Source organism: Ylistrum balloti, unplaced genomic scaffold (genome assembly GCF_031769215.1).
Source record: "Ylistrum balloti isolate Yb309-2 unplaced genomic scaffold, AGI_CSIRO_Ybal_v1 Utg370406, whole genome shotgun sequence".
NCBI lineage: Eukaryota > Metazoa > Mollusca > Bivalvia > Pectinida > Pectinidae > Ylistrum > Ylistrum balloti.
In genome coordinates, this window is record NW_026782277.1 from 600742 (window position 1) to 625238 (window position 24497).

The 24497-nt window shown below is 34.1% G+C and overlaps 2 protein-coding genes across 2 annotated transcripts; one reads left to right on the forward strand and one right to left on the reverse strand.

Annotated features, from left to right (window-relative positions):
- The first annotated feature begins 2447 nt into the window (after window positions 1-2447).
- On the forward strand, window positions 2448-6704 carry LOC132554464 (procathepsin L-like). The gene is made up of 7 exons (XM_060218781.1): window positions 2448-2578; window positions 2988-3093; window positions 3471-3623; window positions 3939-4062; window positions 4683-4783; window positions 5831-6102; window positions 6605-6704. Exons 1-7 carry the CDS (start codon window positions 2448-2450, stop codon window positions 6702-6704), a joined length of 987 nt encoding a protein of 328 aa, XP_060074764.1.
- Window positions 6705-7942: 1238 nt separating this feature from the next.
- Window positions 7943-12454, reverse strand: LOC132554459 (sulfotransferase 1C4-like). The gene is made up of 4 exons (XM_060218777.1): window positions 12163-12454; window positions 11342-11451; window positions 9032-9218; window positions 7943-8058 (listed from the first exon to the last, which is right to left on the reverse strand). The coding sequence occupies exons 1-4, from the start codon at window positions 12452-12454 to the stop codon at window positions 7943-7945; spliced, it is 705 nt and encodes a 234-aa protein (XP_060074760.1).
- Between the last annotated feature and the right edge of the window lie 12043 nt (window positions 12455-24497).

The following is a 24497-nucleotide window of genomic DNA, read 5'->3' on the forward strand; positions in this document are numbered from 1 at the left end:
GCCACGTGATAGAAAATGCATTTAATATAAAGATAAAAAGTGAAAGCAGTTTTTAAATCCACCGGATATTATGAAAAAATGTGTTTATTACGTGAAAACGTGAATAAACCAGGCTGACAGGGATATGATTTGTAACTCTCGTTCACGTGGAGACAACGACTTTTAATTTCATACGTATAGCCTTGTGTGTATGAGACAGTTTTTATTTAAATTTAACTGTAAACCAAGCATAAGTTACATTGTTTTGAAATCAAACAGAGGATATCGTAAATCTGATATTAACTTGGCATCTATTGCAAGGCGCTATGCATTTACATTACATTGCTATTCATAAAAAAACAACATGACGAAAGAGAATGACGATTAATTGTTAATCGTTGTACAATGCAGCGATAATGGGACCAGGTGTTCAAGAATAGTTAGAGTCTTCTTTTTCATCGACGACACATGACATGTAAATCATGATTAGTCCAAGTCATCAAATTTGCGTTCGTCGCAAATGAGAACAAGGCATAAGTATCAATTCACTGAATGTATTGTGGAAAGACAATTTGTTAAAATCTCCAGGATCTCAGGATTGAAAGAGATGTGTCCGCAACAAAACGTCAGGATTTCTGAATAGCCCGGTGTATCCATTTCGGAATCACTCTCAAAAGGAGACATGCGAGGTGACACATTTTTCCTCGTTCAATTACCAAGGGCGTTTTTTAAACCAAGTCTGAAAGAAAGGTCTCCACATCAGCATGTTGGTGCTCGTACTGATCGTTCTCTCAGAGCTGTATTTTAAACCTTTAGGTATTGACAGTGAACAAGTTGAACGTCTATCGTCAAATGCTTGATTTATCTCAATGCAGGTGTAGTTGAATCGCTAATAAACAGTCTTCTAAATAACAACAACAAAAATACAACTGTTTTTCTTAATAACTTTAGCTATTTTGTTGTTTGTCTTTTTATGATTCAATTGAGCGTTGATTTTATTATCTTAAAAAAAAGATTATTAGGTTAAAACTCACGTGGTAGATATTTTAATATCACGTGACTCACACACCCTGTTATCGACTATAAAGATAGTTGGAAGTCTAAGGCCCGGTATCGCAGGCAGGATCTCCATTGGACAAGGTAAGAGACCTGAACACTTTACACATAACAACTTTGTATAGTAGTAGTATTAGAGCATTATTTAACAAAATCATCAAATCATAAAGAATAATTTAAGAGCATCTTTCCAAAAAAATAAATAAACTTAAAGGTGTTAGCCATTTCAAGTTTTATCATATCTACAATGATATTCATCAGAGAAAAAATGTATTTCATTCTATCTAAGCTTAGACCAAAAACAGTTGTTTGTTGAAAGGGATAATTATGGAAGAAACCACTTCAGGGATTTTATTAGATGGAACAATAAACGTATTTCAACATCTATTAAATTTAATGATGAATTTCATACCACACAAGAAAGCAATTCAAGTGAGTTACTTTTTTTCATGGTAAAATTTCATCTATCAGTAGACAGTAAAACGGAATGTATTCCTTAGCTCTTTAATATGAACTAAATATTACTAAACCTCTGTGCCAGAGATTATTTATCAGTTTTAAATTTCAAAAACATCTAAGAAAATAAAATGCATTCAGATTTTACAAAATATCATAGAAGAGATTTTATGTGTTTAAACAAAGTAAGCGGATATAATATTAAATAGCAATTAGTGTTTACTTTGCTAATATCACGTTTATCCTCAAAAAACACAGAATAAACAAAAACAACAACAAGACCTGTTTCGTCGTAGTTGCTAATGTAACCGCAAATCTAATACGATCTCTGGATGTGTACCAAGTTGACAACGGAGACATTTCAAAAGTTAGGTTTGACCCAGTTCACAATACCAAACATGTTGTGCAAACCCCGCAAATGATAACAGGAGATAGGTCAAACAAGTTCAATAGCATTTCTCTCGTGACCTCTTTATCTGTGACGAGAAGATAACGTTTGACAAAGTATCTTGACCTTGTTTCAGTAATATTCCATAGGTTAAACAGCATATTTTCCCCTGGGGGATTAACTAGAACATGGCAACGGTCTGAAAATTAATTGATCTTATAGTTGCAACTCCTTCCGTCTTTGAAAAAAGGCGTTGTCATAAGCTTTCTTTTTATGTTTTTGTCATTATACATCAGCGATATTTTAAGATAATAAATGTGGACATCAGTTGGAAGAATTGGAAGAGATAGCATTTTAATACAAATTGCTGTGACCATCGTGATTATCATACATAGACAGAGAAAAAATACAATTGAAAAAAAAAAAATATGTTCTTCTTCTTCTTTATATATAGATATATAAGGATGTATTTTTTGGTGTATACTTAATGTTTTTAACCACTGTGAATCTCTTCATAAACATTTGATTTGGTTTTGTATTAAGCTATTTAATTTCGTTCCCCGAACAGATGTACAAACTTCTACTAGTAGCGGCTCTAGTGGTCTTATCCACGGCCTTCCGGGCAGAGCTGGACGGAGAATGGGAGACGTACAAGACAGAGTTCAACAAACCCTATGGAGCTGAGGAAGAAGCTAAGAGGTCAGATACCACATAGCTCTTACTCAGCACTCATCAGATACGTAACGATATCAGTAAAATATCGCCAGCTTTAGAATCTTAATTATATACGTACACGTTAAGATTTATTATCATGGGTTAACATTGAATTGCCTTTATAGAATATCTTTAAGTGACAAGCATAGAAAATGATAAAGCATAATCACCAATTACGATTAAGGAAATAAAATAGTCATGTTGTTAACCAATTATAACATGAAACAAAAACAAAAAAATATTATTGAAAAAATTGACATGTTTGACTTTGTCTTTTTGGGGGATGGAAAAAGGACGGGAAAATATAACCAATGATTCGTCGCAGGCTACATTTCAACACAAATTTACTGCTTATAGTTTATGTATTGAAACTAACTAGTCTGTCCGTTTACAGGAGAGTGATCTGGGAGAACCACCTCGACTACATTCAAAAGCACAACCTGGCAGCTGATAGAGGGGAACACACATTCTGGTTGGGCATGAACGAGTATGGAGACATGGTAAGACATCTGGGGCTACGTTATAAGTCACACATCGAGATCGCCAGGTTTTTTTAATGCAACAAGGTTTCGAAAACTTGTCGATGCCTAGTTATAATGATTTTTTTGTTCTGTGAGAGGTCTTATAGGAATGACAGATCCGCAGATACACCAGTTTCTTATTCTTGTCAATCAGCATTTGAATTTGTAGAGGAACCTACAACACAAAAATACCTTCGGAAATGTATTATAGATAGACTGAAAATTAATTAAAATTAAAGTGAATGTTCAGTATTATAATGTACTTTTCCACCGTGAAATGTCGTGTCATGTTTTGCCTGATTTACGATCTGTTGGTCTATTTTACTTACTTTTATCCACTCTGTCTTCACTACCAGACAAATGAGGAGTTTGTGAAGACAATGAACGGTTACCACATGAGGACCGAATCTGTCAATGCCCCGACCTACATGCCTCCCTCAAATGTTGGAGATCCACCAGCCTCCATGGATTGGCGTACACAGGGCTACGTAACAGCCGTTAAGAACCAGGTATGGTTTCTAGAGTGTGAATCGGTACACCTTTACTTGATATGTGTATGAGTTTATCCTATATAAGAGATAGGATAGTTTCTGTTCCTATTTACATGCTATGCATCCTAAATAACATTACTGTGATAATTTTGCAATTTATTCATTTATTTTTTTCATGTTGACTCGACATTGAAAATTTTCCTTAGTACATATCATGTAATGTCATGTGCTCCTATTCCGGATAAGCGAAAAAGCAATGTTCGTTTTCTATGGTTTTAGGGAAGACAATTTGTGTACATAGAAACATTTCGATATTCTGTTTGTCCACTATAGGGCCAGTGCGGTTCATGTTGGGCCTTCTCCACAACTGGTTCTCTAGAGGGTCAACATTTCAAGGCTAATAAGTCACTGACATCTCTGTCCGAGCAGAACCTGGTCGACTGCTCCAGGAAACAGGGTAAGGGTCGACTATGTACAAACAACAATACAGTATATACTACTTTTTATACAACTTTTAGGAAAAGTATTTTCCTGGAGAAAAAAACGAACATTGTTTGTTGAAAAATGACAAGTTATTAACCTGGAAAAAAAATAATCAACGATATTTCACAGTAAACATAGAAATCAACCTTTCAACCAGGAATAAGTAGAACTTTATAACATAGAATTAAACAGCAAACTGCATCATGTAGTTACTTTGTTATTTGAGGACTAGTCACTGATGTTCAGAGTGGGAGAGTGGAAACATAGTAAGCGACTAACAAATATTATATGACAGATTTAGAAGAAAAACAACATAGTATATATCACTATGGTTACTGTAGTATTTAAAAGAGTCCAGAAGAAAGGACACAATAAAGTAATATATATTTATAAGTCAAATATCTAATTAATCATTATAGGAAATGATGATCAATTGCCAATAGTAAACATCACTTTATTACCATAATTATTCATGATTATATGACAAAGTGAATATCCACATAAATGATGTAACTGGACATTATCAAGGGAAGTTTCTATGGCAGAAATTATTAAATTTTAGTGTATGAAGTCATGTTTAATTTTCCACTACAGGTAACCAGGGCTGTGAAGGAGGATTAATGGACCAAGGATTCAAATACATTAAGGAAAATAACGGAATCGACACCGAGGAATCCTATCCATACAAGGGCGTGGTCAGTAATATAAGTAAATTATACTGTTGGTGTAATTTGATAGAATATAATTACAACCTAAAACAAAATACACCAGGGAGCAAGTGCGCTACTTACCAGCAAATTGTCAATCTTTATAATATCTCCGTATGATTAACAAGTCTTTATCCATAAACTAGAAATCAAAACTTACCATCTGATTGAGGAGCAGAGAAATATTACCATTTAGGAACACCTGGTCTTATTCTCATTGTGTTTTGTCAGGAATCGCCTTGTAAATTTCAGTTGTTCCTATTTGCCCCAGTTTCGCTGAGGTCATGCTTTATTTAATACGCTCCTAACATGTCCGTGATTTCCTTGTTGTGTAAGTTTGCAGGAGCCAATTATCTTTCCTCTTTGGTCTACATACTAATAATGTTGTTATCATATATTCTTGCTTTCAGCGGTTTTGAGACAAAATTTCGATCGAGTTGCTGTTGTTTCATATGATACTATTATGCATAATCTACCCATGGTACTATTATAAAATGATACATATATGTAAGTCATATACTAATTTGTTTATCATACACGGGATATGATTCCTGAAGATTGGCTATACAGTATTTCTATGACAGTGTATGCTTTCACTCAGGGAATATCAGGCTTCGGCACACATCCCATGTTATGATATCTGTTCAGTGGTATCAATCTATGGTTTTTGCAGTGCCATACAGACAAAATCTTAATACAAAGAGTCTGAAGACTTTTTTTCTATGTACTATATTTTAAAACTCAGAATATACTGGTTAAAGTCAACTAAGAGAAATATCGAATCATAATTTTGTGTAGCCAGAACTGAAGTCTAACCTTGAACTAAATATGAACTTATCTGGGACTTAATTAAGGTATGTAAATAAAACAAAGAGTATATTTAAATAATGACTATTCTTTATTTTTGTCGTTGTAGGCCGCGGGGAAATCATTCTATGCAAGATGATTCTTAGGATCATTTCTTGAATCTCTTTCGCAATCTTCTATATTGTCTTTCAAACACTAAGTATTAGACATTTGATCTTATTCATACAGAACGGTCAGTGCAAGTTCACACCAGCTAATGTTGGAGCGACAGACACCGGGTTTGTTGATATCAAGAGCAAGAGCGAGTCAGATCTCCAAAGCGCTGTTGCTACGGTGGGACCCATCAGTGTTGCCATAGACGCCAGTCACATGAGTTTCCAGCTGTACAGAACAGGAGTGTATCACTCATTCTTCTGCAGCGAGACCAGATTAGACCATGGTGTTCTTGCGGTTGGCTACGGAACTGAAAGTGGCAAGGACTACTGGCTGGTTAAAAACAGGTAAGCAATGCCGATGACATCGGAGTTTTAAACTTAAAGTCAAATATTTGCTGAGACATCAATACTACATAATGCTTAAAGCAAATCCGAAACATCTTTCACGGAGATCATGGATTGGTCTCAGATTTTGTCAAATACTTAAATTGTCCAGCTAAAATATTTTTCGCGAATTCATTCAATCCTCGAAAAGGGCCGAAAGTGTAAACATAAGGTATGCAATGACCAGATGTTAAATACAATGGTTTACATAAAATGTGTGCTTTCGACATTTCTCTCCACTTACACACCCTCAGATTATTGCGACAATATCTGACCGACCAAAGATAAACAAGCCATACCATGCAGTGTTTTACAAAGAATCTATATAATGCAAGGTTGCTATCTACCGTAAAGTCACTAAACGTCCCAGTGTATTTTTTCTGTAGTCTTCAAGCAAATTAGGATGAATTTGAAAAATGTTTACTATTATATAAAATAATATTGTTACTTGTTCCCCTTTCAGTTGGGGAGAATCATGGGGCGAGAAGGGATACATCAAAATGTCTAGGAACAGGCACAACAACTGTGGAATTGCCACTCAGGCGAGCTACCCAACTGTATAGAGTGTGAAACAGATGATGACAGAACAAAATTGAATGTAATTGTGACAAATATTAAGATTTTTTTATACAAAATAATAAATAATGTTATACTTAATCTGTGTTGTGTTCTATCTTCCTGTAGTGTCTTTTTATTGTGCATAAGACATACAGCTCTATAACAACCCTTAATTAACAATAATTATCTTCATTAACATGTGTGTTAGACTTCGTAGATTAACAAAATAAACCAAATTGCATCATATAACGATTATATCTTTTAGCTTCCCGATGTTCATTTAAATAGGTAAGTTATTAACATTGAACTTATAAGGGGAGCATTTTTATCTGTTCTGGGTAGGTAACCCAGTGCTTCAGTTGTGGGTCAGTTTTCACTTTTTATGTATCGGTATACATGTATATAAAGATGTCCATATATTTAATTAGGCTACATGTAACGTAATGGAGCATTTTTCTTTAAAACAAGTGGCCCATCTGATTTGCATGGCTTCTCTCGTTACGTAAAGCTTTGTCCCTCTATCTTATCCTACTATTATTATTGCATTCTTAACACATAAAAGTTCATTAGAAACATCAATAGGTAAAACACTCAGCGATCCAAAAGAAAATAACATTAAACAAACCAAAAAGTAAACGACAAATGCTAAATCTTTTAATGGGTATAATAACACAAAGATAAAAATGGTACGTCATAGTCTATTATATAGACCAACATCTTTCAGGTAATGTAGAATTTTACAAATCTCAACAGCTTCAAAAAGGGATTTTAGACATGTAATGTTACGATAAAAACATTCTAGAGTAAACAGCAGGTCAACGCAGTCCAACAAAAAATGTTTAACGGTGAATGGCTCATAACATCCTATGCACCGAGGTTTATCTTCGTCTTTCAATATATGCGAATGCGTAACTTATACGATATAAAAGTTTGGTTCAATCGGAGTTTAGATAAAAGTCATTGGCAGAAAGAAAATATTTTTTAAAATTACTATTTCTCCCCTTTTAGGCCCCATTTATGAGGCTCTATAGCCTTCATTTATACACAATTGGTTCCCTTTTCCCCAATGATATCACAGTTTCTTCGGACCAGATGTAGTAGAGTGTTGGATACTGACACAATTGTCACATATGTACAGCAAACTGTATGTGAAAAAAATAAGATGACTACTAATTAGGTTAAACGATTTATTTGAACAAATTTCATTATGTTTAATTTTACACTACAAAAATGGGTTTGTCCTTCATTCATATACAAAACTGAGATCGAATGGCATGCCAGCCATCTTCTCCAAATAAGCTTCATCAAACAACTCATTTTGTTTTACTGTCAGTTTTTGTTTCCAATCACCGATAACCCCTGTAATTAAAAAAGACAAGTAACTTCTAAATCAGGTAAAGCTATGAACAGTAACAATGGAACAAAAAGGAACAGTTTAATATACATTAGCTTATCTTGGTCGGGGGAATATACCTGCATCACAGAACATTAGGACAAAATGTTATATAAATATATTAAACCTTTATATCTATTCAACATTGACAGGAAATATATTCCCTATACACCCTTGTACATCATAGAAACAAACTGAATTTATAGATAATAATACGAGGTTTTATAACGTGTTACAATATCCTATATCAGGAATCGTTAACTATACTGATATTTAATATCAAATGAAAGAAGACTGCCAAAAGTACATGAAAAACCTGTAGGTGATCAACGAATTTCAAATAGAAGTCAATTTTGTAGGAAATTAAGTAAATTCGAGTAACTATAAAGCATGGCTTTAATTGGCCAAACTACGAACATTACATATCACTGCTTTTACTTCTAGATTAATCAATTCATATCGTTTTTAACCAAAATATAGAGTACACCCAGATCATTTTATAATACATTCGCCACGTTTCTTACACATACTAATTTGATATCTAATAGTCAACATTAAAACATAACAGTTCGCCAAATATCTAATAATTTAAAAATTAATATATTTTCCACCTCTTAAGCTCCCTGTTGTTATGTAAATGTGTGAGGATTATGGGTGTAAATAAAATTAAAAAGAATTAATCCTGCTTCAATAAGGATATCAATAACTTTATGTGGATGTGTATGTATATACGCGTGTGTGAGAGAGGTGTATGTGTATGTGTGAATCATGGTGAGAATGCAGTATATAGCATTGTATATGTTCTTATTACATGTATTTATATGTTCAAAATAATTCCAAAATGAACAAAGAATTAAACGAGACATTTAGCTAAACATATTATACCTGATTTCAAAGGAGCTAATATAGCAAGAGACAAAACATGTTCATATTAATAACCTTTTCGATAAATTGGCAATCTTCCATCGGTGACCCATGTCAAATATTTTGATGTTTTCCCTTTTTGTGTATTGTGTTCCTTCCTCATATTCTCAAATGTTAGGGTCTGCTCCACTTTCCTCAAGAAGTTTTCATCGTAGTCTGCTTCCAGGAACTTTGCCAATTTCAAAATACTTGAAAACGGATTCTAAAATGAAAGAAAAAGAATTAATAAATATATTTTAAAAAATGACACTCATGTTTATTATAAAACGTAATATATTCATATTTACGCCATTGTCGGAACACACTTGCCACATATATCCAGCAGTGAGAGAAAACAGCTGTATTTCAACACGTAGTTCGACAGAATTACTTTCTGAATATACTTGAATATTTTATTTAACATTATTACAGCTGTTGACAAAACTGATTTTATATGTTGTAATGAAAGAATTTATTTAATAAAATTCTTTAAATCGCTGTCATATCCATTAAAGTTCAGAGCTATAATTCAGCGTACCATCAATGTCAAGTAAACGAAGATTGAATCACAAAACTGTTGAAGTTTTGATAACATGATTTTCATTCAACATTACAGAAAAAAAAGTCGGGAGCGGAATACAACATGGGTTCACCAGAGACTCGCCACTTTTGTCTTTGTTCACTGTCACCAAAATACAGCTCATAGTTTAGGATACTGACCATGTAATCTTTATGTACTGCACGTGTGTATAGCCCTGATAAGAACAATATGTGTTGAAACTTTAAGATAGTAACAAACACATCCACCTTTAATGAATCTCAAATAAAAGGGAGGTATGAACAAACGAAAATTGGTACGGAGGCCTTTAGAGAAGTACAAATAGAACAATATTAGATGTTCCGGAAGAGTAAGCGTCTTCTACTAACAAGCATCAAACACGCCAACTTCATCTCGCTCATGGAAACAGAATATTTCCTAATCACATAATAATGACCATCAAACCTCCCCTATAATCTTGATCAACTTGTATTACTCGAACCCCCGTGCTGTATGTTTGCTTTCGCCGACTTATTTCAAGTTCATTTCGCAAAGAATATTTCATGTTGTATACTACAGATCAAAACATTACGTATTGTATTCTTTCATTTTTACCAGTTGTTCTCTATTTACCTGACGTAATTTTCGTAATAACTGAGTGTTTAGATGCTTTCATTTCTTTATCAGAAATGATTAAGTTTAGATTTTAGTTTAGATTAAATAATTTTATTTATTGTTGTACGTCGGAACGATTTGCTTTAACAAATTCCAAGTTATGTTAACATAGCTGCTAAGTGAAACTATAAATGAATAATATTGCTTATTTAGCAAAGTGTCCTGAAATAGACAGTATTTGAATCGAGTTATCGCCCTTAGTCCACATACACCTTGGTAACAAGATTTAAAAGACTTACATTATAAGTTCAGTAATTCATATTTTTTATTTAATAATTGGTATTCAAATGTTATCTACCCTTTAAGGTTATATAAAAACGACGTCCTTGAACGCAATGGTTAGTGACTACATGAAAGGAGCATACAAGAAAAAACGCCATGTCAACATAATCAAAATCCAAACTCGAGTTCAATAAAACTAGGAACAATGGAACTCTTTACATTGTGACTGTCTGCCTTTAATGTTGAATTAATGTGTGACTAGGGATGCGACTAGATATTATTTCAAAGATATATTTTTTGTCCAGTACTATACATACATGATTTTGTTTTCCAGTGGTTTTAGAATTATCTGTCTACAATACTTAGGAGTGACTGTATATCACACACTACGTCGCAAATCCATGCATCGATAACTACGTGAAAATGTGCTGCAATCTTCACTACGTCATTATTTTATGTTGCATAAAAACAAGAAAATACCAACTTGTCTACAGAATCGTAATCCAATTTGAATTTAATTAAACTAGCGTAAAGTAGGGAAAATTGCAAGTGGACTTCTGAGAAGTTCAAGGAGAACAACACCAGGTGTTTCGGAATAGAAAGCGTTTTCTGATTCATCGCCGACAACCACCATGTAAATATTGGCCAGTGCAAGTGAGTAATATCAAAATATCAAATGAGAAAAAAGGTATAAAAAACGGAACCAACAGGCAAACCAACGACCATCAAACACGTCATACTAAATAACGCAGACAGAAAGATAAATTTATCCTTAAATATAATTGATTACTAGACATGGAGTGTGATGTCAAAATAGTTTAGCATGAATTATTTCGCGTCATATTAAATTCATTATTAAAAATGAAAAGTTAAATTTGGTCAACATACAGAAAGAGACAAACAGTTCATACCCGTATTAAGTCTTCATATCGTAAGCTTAGACATCGCATGCGCGGATTTGACTTCTTGGCAATTTCCCATTCTTTAACGTGGGTGAACCAGGAGGCTCCGCAGGTCGGCACTGAGTATCAATATGATGAGTTCAATATGAAAATATTGTTTCTGATTAACAACACTGAGTCATGCATAAGATTTCCTGCTTTGCTTTATGTGTTAGAAATACTATACCATTAGTGTTTTCGGTAGTCAATTAATGCAATCATACGAACATTTGCAATATTTTGTTTTTGTTTTTGTCACGAAATTCTCTTAATGCTTTCTATCAACAATCAAACGGTTACAGTGAAGTATACACACACGCAAAAACATGTTTTCTCTTCTCGAAGGCGCATCACCCAAAGTACATGTATATTCCTTCTTATATTTTATAAATTATACATCAACTTTTAACCCCACACTAAATCGGGTGTTGATAAAAATACGTATGTACTCATTTGTTAATAATAGGTATATACATTTTTAAAACATATATTAGATTCCAACACTAGTGCTGCTTGATTTCAAAAGACTCATTGAACAAGAGAAAACCCCATATACCGCATACATCAGAATTTTCGTCCATATTTAACTTTTGCCCTTTCACAAATGGCATGAAATAACAAGACTAATATTTGAAGTAACAGATGAAATTTATACATTTTATTTTTCAATGTTACCACTGAAGAAAATAGAAGTTTAGTGCAAATGTGAGAAAATCCCAGGGGCGAGTATTCTCAATATTAAGATACAAATATATACACATATAATAACAACATGAAAATATTTTACTTACATCCGTCTGACACGAACTGGTGAAAAAATCCGTTGAAACTTCCCTGAAATAACCTGTTGTTGAGTCTAGATTGATATTCGAACAAGGAACAGAACACGTCCTTTGGATTTCTGGTAACGTTGATAACTTTGATATTGCCCTGCTTTGCTTCTTCCGGAATAAATGGGTAGGTTAGATGGGTGGCATACGTACGTACCGAACCCAGTGTATTCATTTGTGATAAATTTTCAAATTCAAGCAGAAAAGGTGAGCCTGCATATTCGAGAGAACGATGTTGTAGCTGACAGATCATGTTGTACACCCAATGAGTACCTGAAGTTAAATAAATAACTGAAGTGTATTAAACATGTTTCCTTTTTTCATTTGTTTTTCTTATACCAGACGTCATATGTCATAGCGTAAGGTCTGTCGCCAAACATGTTGTCGGTCGTCCAATGGTTTCTCGTTGCAACGTTTTCCCGAGAGCATCTTTGAGAAAGGGAACCAACTTGGTATATAAGGTCGTTCTGCTTCACATGGGGTCTGTTGTGCATAAATGAGTCACTGCTTCAGATTGGTTGGTGTAGAATCCTATGTGCAGGACAGCTACAAATTTATTCAGAATTATTTTATGTTAGTTTTTCTAAGTTAATGTATATGTAGGTATTCTAACCATGATAAGTAAGAACAAGGCTTAGTGAACAACTTCCCATAAATGGTGGGTTTTGAGTCCCACCTTCCCCAAGACTAAGGGAGAAGGATTACAAGTCTTTTTATCCGCGTACAAAATGGATCAATTGATCATCTTTGGTTAAAGGATGCTCAATTCTGTACAAAGGTTGCTCCCGATAGGTGTTACAGAGAACAATCTTTATAATGGTTTTCTTCTCTTGGGATGAAAGTCTCATGACTACATCGAGTTAGAACCGGATTGTTTTCAACTTTTCTTCCGTAGGTCAGGTTTGATTAATATTGTATAACGTCCTATCAAAGCTTTTGTCATTTAAGTACAGCCTCGAGATGTATGTGAGTTGCATGTGATGCGTGTGCGTTTCAGAGGCCACAGTATGTTGCTGTAAGCCTTTTTCCTGATGGCGCGGAACCGAAGCCGATTTTATGCTGCTTACCACCTGAAGTTTACTGTCGAAGTCCCATGAAGTCATCACAATCGGTCGCATTACAAAATGACCAACCTGTCGTTGCTCTATTACATTGACTAACGCTAAACAGTAAGTAGTAACTACCACTATTATAGACTTTGATATGTCTCGACAAATAAACTGAAAACAAAGCCTTATTCTTAGGTATAAATTGCATGTTTTTGAAACTTCATCGTCTATTTTAACACTCAGTGGAATAGAGATTTTTGTCAAAATAGCGGTTCACACTATGTCACATATTAAAATAAAACATGTTAGATGGTAAAGCAAACCCCGAAAGTCCATAGGCTGTATAGATGCCATACCCAAACTAGCACACTACACATATAGATTACCTTCGTGCTAATTTTTCAATATTGCAAACATTCGTGGATATATAAATAAGTATTTGTTTGAATTAAGTTGTTCAAGTCATGTACATGCACATGATATCAATAGAAATAACATGTCTAAGTGACATTTTACAGTGTACCGCAGGCTACATAACTTTATCAATCACACTTACTATAGTATTTATCATGTTTGCGCAAAACTTTAACACATGAAGATAATTCAGTTTCATTCGTATGTATCTCGCTTGTTTATATATGTATATATAAGGCCTTCATGATATTGCTGTATTTTTCATAATATCATGTATTGTGGATCCTACTAAAATCAAACATGATTTTGTACAGTCAAACCTGTCGTAAAGTTCATCTTTATACAAAGGTCTATAAAGATCACATTTTGGTTCACTGTGTAAGGCAATTCATATTACTTTTCTCTGCTCCTTTGACTGCCATTTGTAGACAGGATTGACTGTTTATTTGAAATCTAGGGCTAGTACACTTCTCAATTTGATTTTGGTGTTTCATTCGATAGATTAACGGTCTTATTAGTCGTCTTCAGCATTTCAAACTTAAGGCCATATTTGTCGCTGATAAATCCTTAACGGACGAAATAGCTGTATGATGGAGTTTAGTCTAATTTTGAATTTGTATTCAAGCTATTATTTTTTTCGTATATCAAATACACATAAGGATAGCTAATAAGGATTCATTTTAATGACAAGGGACTGATTATACTGACAAATAACTCGTTACAATGACAAATAACTCATCATACTGACAAAATGACAAATTATACTGACAAAAATATTGTTACACTGACAAATAGCTCGTCATACTGACAAAATGACCAATGACACGGGGAAAATGACTCTTTACACAGACAAATGACTCATCATACTGACAAAATGACCAATTATACTGACAAATGACTCATCATACTGACAAAATGACCAATTATACTGACAAATGACTCATCATACTGACAAAATGACCAATTATACTGACAAATAACTCGTTACACTGATAAATGACTCCTTATACTGACATGACAAGCTTGTATTCTGTAACGAATGATGAACCTGCGAGCATGTATTACATGTATCACCCTCTTACCTGATTTAGGATATGAACACAATAGGACGTCGTCTTCATGGAACTGCAGGGAAGATATTTCAGCTAGTGTGTCACTTATATTTCCAGACATCTCTGGATGAAATCGCCTACCTTTGTGTTGCTTAAAACCTATTGTGTTTCCATCGTTATCTACCACAGTTATTACATCCATCTTCTGTGCGCTTCCACATGAAATAACAACTTTAGATTAATCTAAGGTAAGAATAGTACACCTCAAGTTGATGAATATAATTGGTAATTTAAACGCAGCAGATGTCTCACTTTATTATCATGTATGTATGTCCGTTAAACAGCTTTTAGTAAAGCAGTTGTTGTACATCGATATGGCATTTGCAATTCAATATACATTTTTACAGCATTTACACAGTATTAACTATTTGATATATCTATATGGCTACATTATTACCTATCTTATATATACATAATCGCAGTATTTAATATTTCATATATCTATCATAACAGTATTTACTATTTTAATATATCTATATTGCTACCGTATAATATACTATTTTATATACTATTTTATATAACAACTGTCTTTTTCGAATCCATGTAGTTAGATTTATTCAATTATGTTTCGATAATACTTAAAATATACATATATAAATGAAAAAAATACTCTCACGCATACATAAAACACCCTTAAACAATTATAATTAACATATGTAACGTCTTAAACAATTTAACTTACTTGATGGTATGAAAATCTTAGGATTAGATTTAGAATACCCAGTTTTCCGTCGGACATGTAGATACTGCTGTTTATCATGAACGTATTAAGATCAGTTAAAGATGTTGACCCTTTCAATGAAGTAACTCTAAGGACAGTGTTAAATAGCTCTATCACTGAAATAATCCAGGTAACATCGGTACGATAACGTCTTGCTGTTGATTGGACAAGACGTTGTAAGGGTCCAGTCGGAGTTTTACACATTTGCAAGTAAATTATGAGTGTGTACAGTTTTGGTGACGACAGCAGCCGAACGTTTGTGAAAAAGAGTTCGAGTGGTCGGTAACGATAATGTGAAATAAGCTCATAGCGAGGACACAATATTTGTGGAAAATTGGGAAAAAAAAAGAAACAAAAATATCACATTCAATCACTTGTAGATGGTAGAGATATTTATTCTGAAATATATAAACTGTATGTGATAATAAATACTTAAAATAAAATTCCATCACAGAAGTTTCTAGTCATGTTAAAGTTGTAATACTGTAATGTAAGAGCAAGCAAATTATCAAATATTCACCACATTTTCATTAACAGGTGTTTTGACTTACCCTCTCTCAATAACCGTGTATCTACAGAACGTTGCACTGTTACTTTAAAAGACTTTATTACTTCTGCTGAAGATAACTAAGTCATAAGCTGAATAAATATTCTTGTCATTGACCTTGAGGTAAAGGTCAAAGTGACCCAAAAGAACGGTACTGCATATCACATTCAAGTGATAAAGGTGTTCATCAACTTTCATTAAGATATTTGAAAATAGTATAGATGTAATTGCCTGAACAAGAAACTAACAAAAGATCCAGGATTACTTTTACTAAAACAATATTTTCCCTTCACTGATTTCAAGAGAAGACATAATCAAAAATATCCAGAGAGTGAAAATAAACTATATGAAACTAAGTATCATAGAAAGCAAAAGGTCAAAGAGCGTAATGGTCATCTTAGTATAGTCATACCAAAATATATGAAACTGTTCTGTAATTCTATTGTGGTTTAGATAATACAAATTTTCAGTTCAAATTAATCACAGCAATATCAATGTTTTGCAGATGGCTTGTGGTACAAGATAAAGGATCACAAATGCAGTTGCAAGCTGGCCAGGATCAGTCCATAATGCCAGAATCTTCAGGGGTCGAATATATGTTTCAATTTGAAAAATGGTAAATCCAGTAAATCAAATGATTTAGTTCTTCATAATAAATCCATAATGCCAGAATCTTCAGGGGTCGAATATATGTTTCAATTTGAAAAATGGTAAGTAAATCCAGTTCATAAACGATACAAATGATTTACCGTTCTCGTACATAATAAATCTTAAGTTAAAAGTTATTTTTGATGTAAAATCGAGATTATCAAAAACTGCATTGGTGATTACTAGGAATGACAATCTGAGACGTAGTGTAACGGTATATCTACAACATGGTTAGCATATTTTTTATTCATTCTTTATTTAAATACTACAAAGTTGTTCATTCTGGCATCTTCACTCAAATCCACTCATCTAACTGCTGATACTGCAATGTTATTCTATTGGTTGACGAGTTGAGCCTATTAAAGATGTCACAGTAACATTGGCCTGTGCTGTTTTGCACAATATTGGGATTGCCAGAAATGACATTGAAGGCCTTCCTGAAGAAGATGAGAGTGGATTGTATTCCCATTGTCCCTCGCGTTTTGAAAATTTAAGGGAAAAATATGTAAGAACATACCGTTGAGTGTAAATTAATCTTTTCATCCTAGTGCACTACTAGCGCACGCGATAAAGACTAAAAGTTCACACGAAAAAGATTACAGGTGCACAAAACCAACACAGGTGATACCACAATTTCCCGTACAGATGAATGGGCCGTTCCAGAGCTACTTCAGCAACCAGAATACCTCATCTGATGAAACCCAACAGGTAAAGTAGCCATTTCATCAGCAGGGGTCTTAGTGCACTTCTAGTTTACATGTAGTCTATTTTTCATGCACTTGTCTTAACCGTGTGCACTACAAGTGAACTTTGTGTTGATTCAACGATTAGTCTATTCAACTCTTATAGCGTTATTTACCTTCTTCATAAAGGAATTCTCAATCGGGTCGCTTAAGCCGTCGCAAAAATCCCTCAGCTTAAGGAATATTTATACAAGGCAAATTTGAGGAAATCTCAAGGATGGGAACCTTAACCTGAGGAAATCTCAAGTTGAGATTGTTGAATACAAGCGGGGCCAGGCAACCTTTAGTAATGCAAAAGTAGTTTCCAACTTAATGAATATGTAGGCGATACGTGTCTGGCGTTATTGAAGTAGTGACGTATAGAGTATTACTTCCAAGTCTCCCAAACTCTACGTTTGCAAGACCTGAGCAGACGCCTCTGAATGCTGGAATTCAATAGCGTATATTTCGGTAAGTAACCCTTGTACAATGTCATCGTTGGCAACATATAATCAGATAATTGTTATATAGATTCGATCAGTAACATAAAAGTAGTAACATTATATAAACAATATTATTCAATAGTTTTTTACATACGTTTCTAAAAAAACTAATGGGATTTATTCAATAATCGTCATCGGATTTGTTTCAAATAGCTTGATTTTCAAGAATCTTCCTTAAATTATACGTTGCATATTGCAAGGCTTAGAAGAATTAATCTTCAACTAAATGTAAATTTATGTTCCGATTTCTACAGTCGAACCTCGTTATCTCGAAGTCCGCGGTATCAAGGGAAAACTTCGAGATAACCGAATTCGATTTAATCGAGTTCGAATGTGCTGTGTCAAGTAAAGCAGCGACCAACGAAATGTTTTAAATTATTATGATTATTATTATGATAATCTTAACAGCCCGTCAACCCATAAACGATCAACAGGGCCACCAAACGGTAAAACACAAGGTAAAAGACAACTGTTAAAAATCTTAAATGGGTATGTTAACACAAAATATCAAAATGGTACATCATAGTCTATTATATAGACCAACATCTTTCAGGTAATATAGAATTTTTAAAATCTCAACAGTTTCAAAAAGGGTTTTAGACATGTAATGTTACGATAAAACATTCTCGAATAGACAGAAGGTCGATGCGGTCCAATAAAAATATTTAGCGGTGAATGGCTCATCACATCCTATGAGTCGAGGATTAACTTCGCCTTTCAACAAATAGGAATGTGTAAGGTATGTATGACCAATCCGAAGACGGGCCAGGACAACTTCGTCTCGGTGGTTGTCTCTATAGCCTGGAGACCATTCACCGATAAAAGGTGTAACGGAGTGCAAATTGTTATTGGGATATGTATTCCATTGCTCCTGCCACTAAGCTTTTAAAATTTGTTCAATAGATGGTTTAAAATCGGTAAAATGAAGTTTGAAAACAACAGGTGGTAGCGATAAAGCTTCCTTTGCGGCACGATCTGCTTTCTCGTTGCCTGGTATTCCCATGTGCCCAGGAACCCAGCAAAAAACAATACAAACGTTAAAGGCAAGATCATGATATAGAATTAATGTATTACGAATGGAAATATTTTCTTTTATTTGTAGCTAAACGTGGGTGTATAGTGTATATACGTCTTTTATGTAATATTTTATCTTCTCACAGTATGACATTGATACAATCAAAATCCACGATCACGTGATGGCTTAGAGGACAGGTGTGTTTGTACGTCGGGGATTGTATTCTGTTGATTATATTTCTCAATTTGTGTCTATTGTCAAAAATTTTTGTCAGTAAGTACTTGGAACTCTTGGTGCATAGATATACGGAACATTGTGTCTGTTCTTCTGTTTATCGTTGATATATTTGGTTTTCTTTGGAGGACAATGGATAAGCCTACGCACGGACTCACCGTAGACGGAGCGCCGACACGTACATGTACCTCTCAGGTGAGCGGTGTTGAAACTATTTTGATTACTGAAGACCAAGCTAACATTTATTCATCCCCCGTTCATACTGGAATGAAACGAAATACTCCAGATACTTCCCCTAGTCCTCATTTTGTGGATAGCGTTTCTAAAAAAGCGCAATTTTCTGATACACCGCCCGGTCACGCCCAGTCTCCCTGGCATTTGGGACACACAGCAGGGCAGTCTTCTCCACAACCTGATCTCTCTATTAAAACTGATGTGATTAAACGTTTGATTGATGAACTTGTTGGTCCCGTGTCACAATCAGTTGCCCAGGTGTTGAAGACTACCTTGATAGATGAGTTTCGTCCGATGATCGAGAGCGCTGTAAAAGTGGTTCTGGAATCAAACGACAGTATAGGTCGTTTCATAACTAATTGTGTGGACAGCAAAATCCAATCTGATCCGCATCTTGTAGACAGGGAAGCAGAGGTAAAGAAAATAGAGGTACACGAAAAGGAAATCGAGACTGAAAAAAAGCGATTGATCTGCTTGAAAAGAAAGTTGCAAATCAAACTAGCATTATGGATGAACATGAACAGTACTCGAGAAGAACGTGTTTAAAATTTCTTAATGTTCCTGTACCTGAAGGACAAACGAGCTCCACATTCGATCCATTAAAAGCTGTACTAAACATATTAAGCAAACTTGATATCGACATGCCTTCTCATGCTATATCTAGGTGTCACATCTTAGGTCAAATTACTGATGCCAGAGTAACAATCATCGCCAGGTTTGTTCGTTACTATGACCGGCAGATGGTGTTCGAGAGGAAGAAAAAGTTAAAAGGCAACGCCCACCGGACTATGATCGTAGAGTCACCGACAAATGATCGTCAGCGAGTTGAACAAACTTCGACGCGACAATAAAATTCATTCGTTTTGGACAAGAGACGGAATAATTTTTGGAAGGAAGAGAGATCTGCAAAGACACTGGTGTTAAGTGTTCTTCAATCAGCCGTCTAGTTCCAGACTATGTGTATGTACCGCGCGTAAACTCGAGACATTCTTAACTAAACAAAAAAAATATTTTGTGAAATTCAATGTTTATTATGAATTCTCAATATATATATATTAAGTAATACTTTCTATATCTCATAAAGCTGGTGAATTGAATTCAATGCTCTGGTAACACGTGGCTATTTGGCGTAACACGTGGCTTTTGTTATTGTTGTCAATGAGCCGCACGCGGGCTAGAGGGGCGTGGCCTTAGCTTGTTTACCTTTTTCTATAGTTGTTCAGCGTGGTGTGAATAAAATATATAAAGTTACATGCAGAGCATTAATATACAAGTGTATATATATATATTAGTAGTAACGCTAGGGTGAATATACAGCCCAAGCTAACCCTACGCTTTTAGCACTTTTTTTTCAACCAGGGTACGTATGTTGGCCTGAATCTGTATGCAAATGAATACATTTCAAGGGTCACACTTCGGGTACCAGCCCAAGCACATGATATATGTATATATAACTAGAAAACTATATATATATATATATTGTATTATTATAAGTACATATGCAAATAGCGTACATGGGCTACACATCAATTCTAGTATAAAATATTGGGACCAGTCCAAAAGTATAGTATGATTTTATTATGTTAAATACTCGGGGTAAACATTGAAGCTCTATATGCAAATCAAGTTTTTGACTCACTGATGTGTCGTATGCGCATGCTTAATGGGTACCAGCCCCAGTGCATAACTTGTGTTTATACTTTTTTGTTTTGTATTATTATAAATACATATGAACATAGCTTACACTTCAGTTTTAGTATAAAGTGTTGGGACCAGCCCAAATGTAGAGTATAATCTTATTATGTTAAATATCCAGGGTAAAAATCGTAGCTCTATATGCAAATCAAGAATTTAGACACACGTGTCGTATACTAATATATGATGGGTACCAGCCCAAGTGTATACTTTTTTGATTTGTTAAAAAACCTGTCTAGTGCCGACTTTTACTTGATACGTCACCTACTGAGTGGTGGTTTACGATACATCTAGCGTCTGTCATGGCTATTATTATTGTAAGGGTCATATTAGATAGATTTATAATGATATTTGTAGTCAATTATTGAAATTTAGGACAAAATGTCAAAGGTCAGAGGTGTAAACGAGTACATGTTTCGTGGATAATGTGGTCCAGCTGCTATACGTTAGTATATTAATAATTAATGTATAAGGCACTTTAATACGTATACTCGTTACAAAATATATTAAATCTATTGTCTGGTATTTAGTGTATTATGTAGTCAATTCGAAAATAATACCAAGTTGTTTGCTATTACGCGTACGTGAAACCAGTAAAATGTTTTGGTTGACAATTTATTTACTTATCAGTCATTCATATACTCTGAAATTTGGTATGTATCCAAAATTAATATACTGGCAAAATTTTGTGTTGAATTTTGATATTCGAATTTTGCTTTTGTTGATCCTCGATAAACAATACATGTCTTTAGTACTATATATATGATACCTGGACAGCAAACATATTTTAAGGTTGATAAACGGATTTAAAAAATTGAATAATAAATGAGCACGAGTGTTAAATTCTTTTATTTATATGAAGTGAATGTCTTAAATTATTCATAAACATATCAGAGTTCTGTCTTCATGGAGAAGGAGAAACCACGTGGTCTAACTTATAAAATTTTATCCTAAATTTTCACTGAGAAAAGTAAATTTTTAAAACCAGCTTAATCCTTTTGAATGAATAAAATGAGTACAAAATGTTCCTCGATACATATTTTTTGAAGTTCGAAATCCTGTATTTTGATTATATTACGTCATTTGACATCTAAATTTCCCCGACGTTCATATTTTGAACATTTTAGAACTGTATTTGATGCAGTCATCTTTAACCATGTTTGTGTTTTACGTTTGTTTGTTTGTACATAGTGTTTTTGTGTATAGTTCTTTGTTATCTAGAAAAACTGTGTTGCTGGTTTGTTGTACTTACACACCGAAATCTTGCTGTGTCTTACAAGCTAATTTTATGTTTGCTGATCGCCTTTTTGGAAGTAATTTTGTGTTTGATACTGGTTAATGACATAATGAGCTATAGGTCGGCGATTGGCACCTTTTATTCTAAATTCTATGGTGGCTACTTGGTCAAAAAAGTATGTACGTTATTGTATTTTAACTTAAAGTCCTTTTTCGATTTTATTTTTGTCTTTTCGTCTAGATTTTTTTCAATGATACACTCTCTTGTCCGAGTCCTGAACTCATGTTTTCTTAATTTCGAATTTACCTTAGTTTTGTTAATTTTAATGCTATCTCATATGGATGTTGAGTCAAATCCTGGTCCGAAAGAATTAACTATTTTCCATTTGAATATTAGAAGTGTTCGAAATAAAATTGAGGAATTGATGGATCTGACTGATGAATATGATATCATTTGTCTAACTGAAACCCATTTGGACGAGCATGTTTCTTCTGATAATTTGATACTTGAAGGTTTTCACGATCCAATTCGTTTAGATCGTAACTTTGCGGGCGGCGGGATTCTTGTCGATCTCAACGACAGACTCAAATTTAAACGTTTACGTGAGTTAGAATTTCCGGTTTGTGAAATTCTCTGGACCCAGATAGAATTTCAGCAATCATCCATTATCATATGCACTATTTACCGACCAGAAAACTCCGGTAATCTATTTTGGAATAATTAATCAGTAAGCAAGGCACTAGATATTTCTCCAAACTTGGTAATCAATGGTGATTTGAATGTAGATTTCTTAACAATTCAACCTAGACATGTTTTGTCAGAGTTATTAATAAATTATGGACTTACAAATGTAATAAACGTACCTACCCGAGTTGGTAATACTAGGGCCAGTCTACTTGATCCTGTTTTATTAACTGATCAAGTCACATGTATCGAGGCATATGTTTTAGCAGTCGATAGATCCTTAACTGATCACGACGGTAGTTTAGTATCTATTGAAATACCTTTAAATATGAAACCCGTGTATAAGCGCAAAATTTGGCTATATAAACATGCAGACTTTGTTCAGTTTAATAACTTGATTTCAGAAAATAACTGGGAAGATTTATTTTCAAACTTTGATTCAGTTCATTTGGTTTGTGATGATGGTTCTACTGATTTTTTTCTTAGTTTTGCTAACACCTGTATACCGACCAAGGAAATTACGGTTAGACCCAGGGATAAGCCTTAGATGTCATCTGAATTGAGAAGAAATATAAGAATCAGGGATAGGATACGTAAAAAAAGCAAGGTTATCTCGTAAGCCTGTTGATATTATGATATTTAAAGACCAGCGTAATAGGGTCAATAATATGAAGAAGCATGCTCGCCTAATTTTTTATGAAAATGTTAACGGTATTGTTGAACAATATTCATCTACTGATCCAAAATCGTATTGGAGATTAATTAAACGTCTTTTGAAAAATACTGGATCATCTCATGAGATTCCTGCTATCATAAGTGCTCCTGATGGAAATATTGTTATTGATAATGCCGAAAAATCTAATATTTTAAATACCTACTTCTGTTCTATTATTGATGTTGCGGATGAAAATGTTGAAATTCCTATAGTTCAGGACAGGACAGAGAGTCGTCTCCACACTGTTAGGATAGAAGCTTCAGAGATCAAAGACATTTTACGAATATTGAAACTTGGAAAAGCTTCAGGAAGTGATGGCATTAGTCATCACATGTTGAGATTCACTGCAAATACTGTCTGTAAACCGCTAATGCTACTTTTTAATCTCTCCCTTACTAATGGAGTTTACCCTAAGGCTTGGAAAAAAGCCAATGTTATGCCTCGTTATAAAAATAAAGGAGACAAACACGACGTTACAAATTAAAGACCGATTTCATTATTATCTGCTGTTGGTAAAGTTTTTGAAAGAATCATTTTTAAAAATGTTCATAATCATTTGTTAAATAACTCTCTTTTTTATGAACACCAATCGGGATTTATGTCAGGCCATTCAACCGCTTAACAATTAATTGAAATTTTTCATAGAGTTTGTTTAGCTTTAGATGAGAAGAAGCACACATGTCTGGTTTTTTGTGACATATCGAATGCCTTTGATAGGGTTTGGCATCAGGGCCTTCTAATAAAATTAAAGTCTTATAGTATTTCT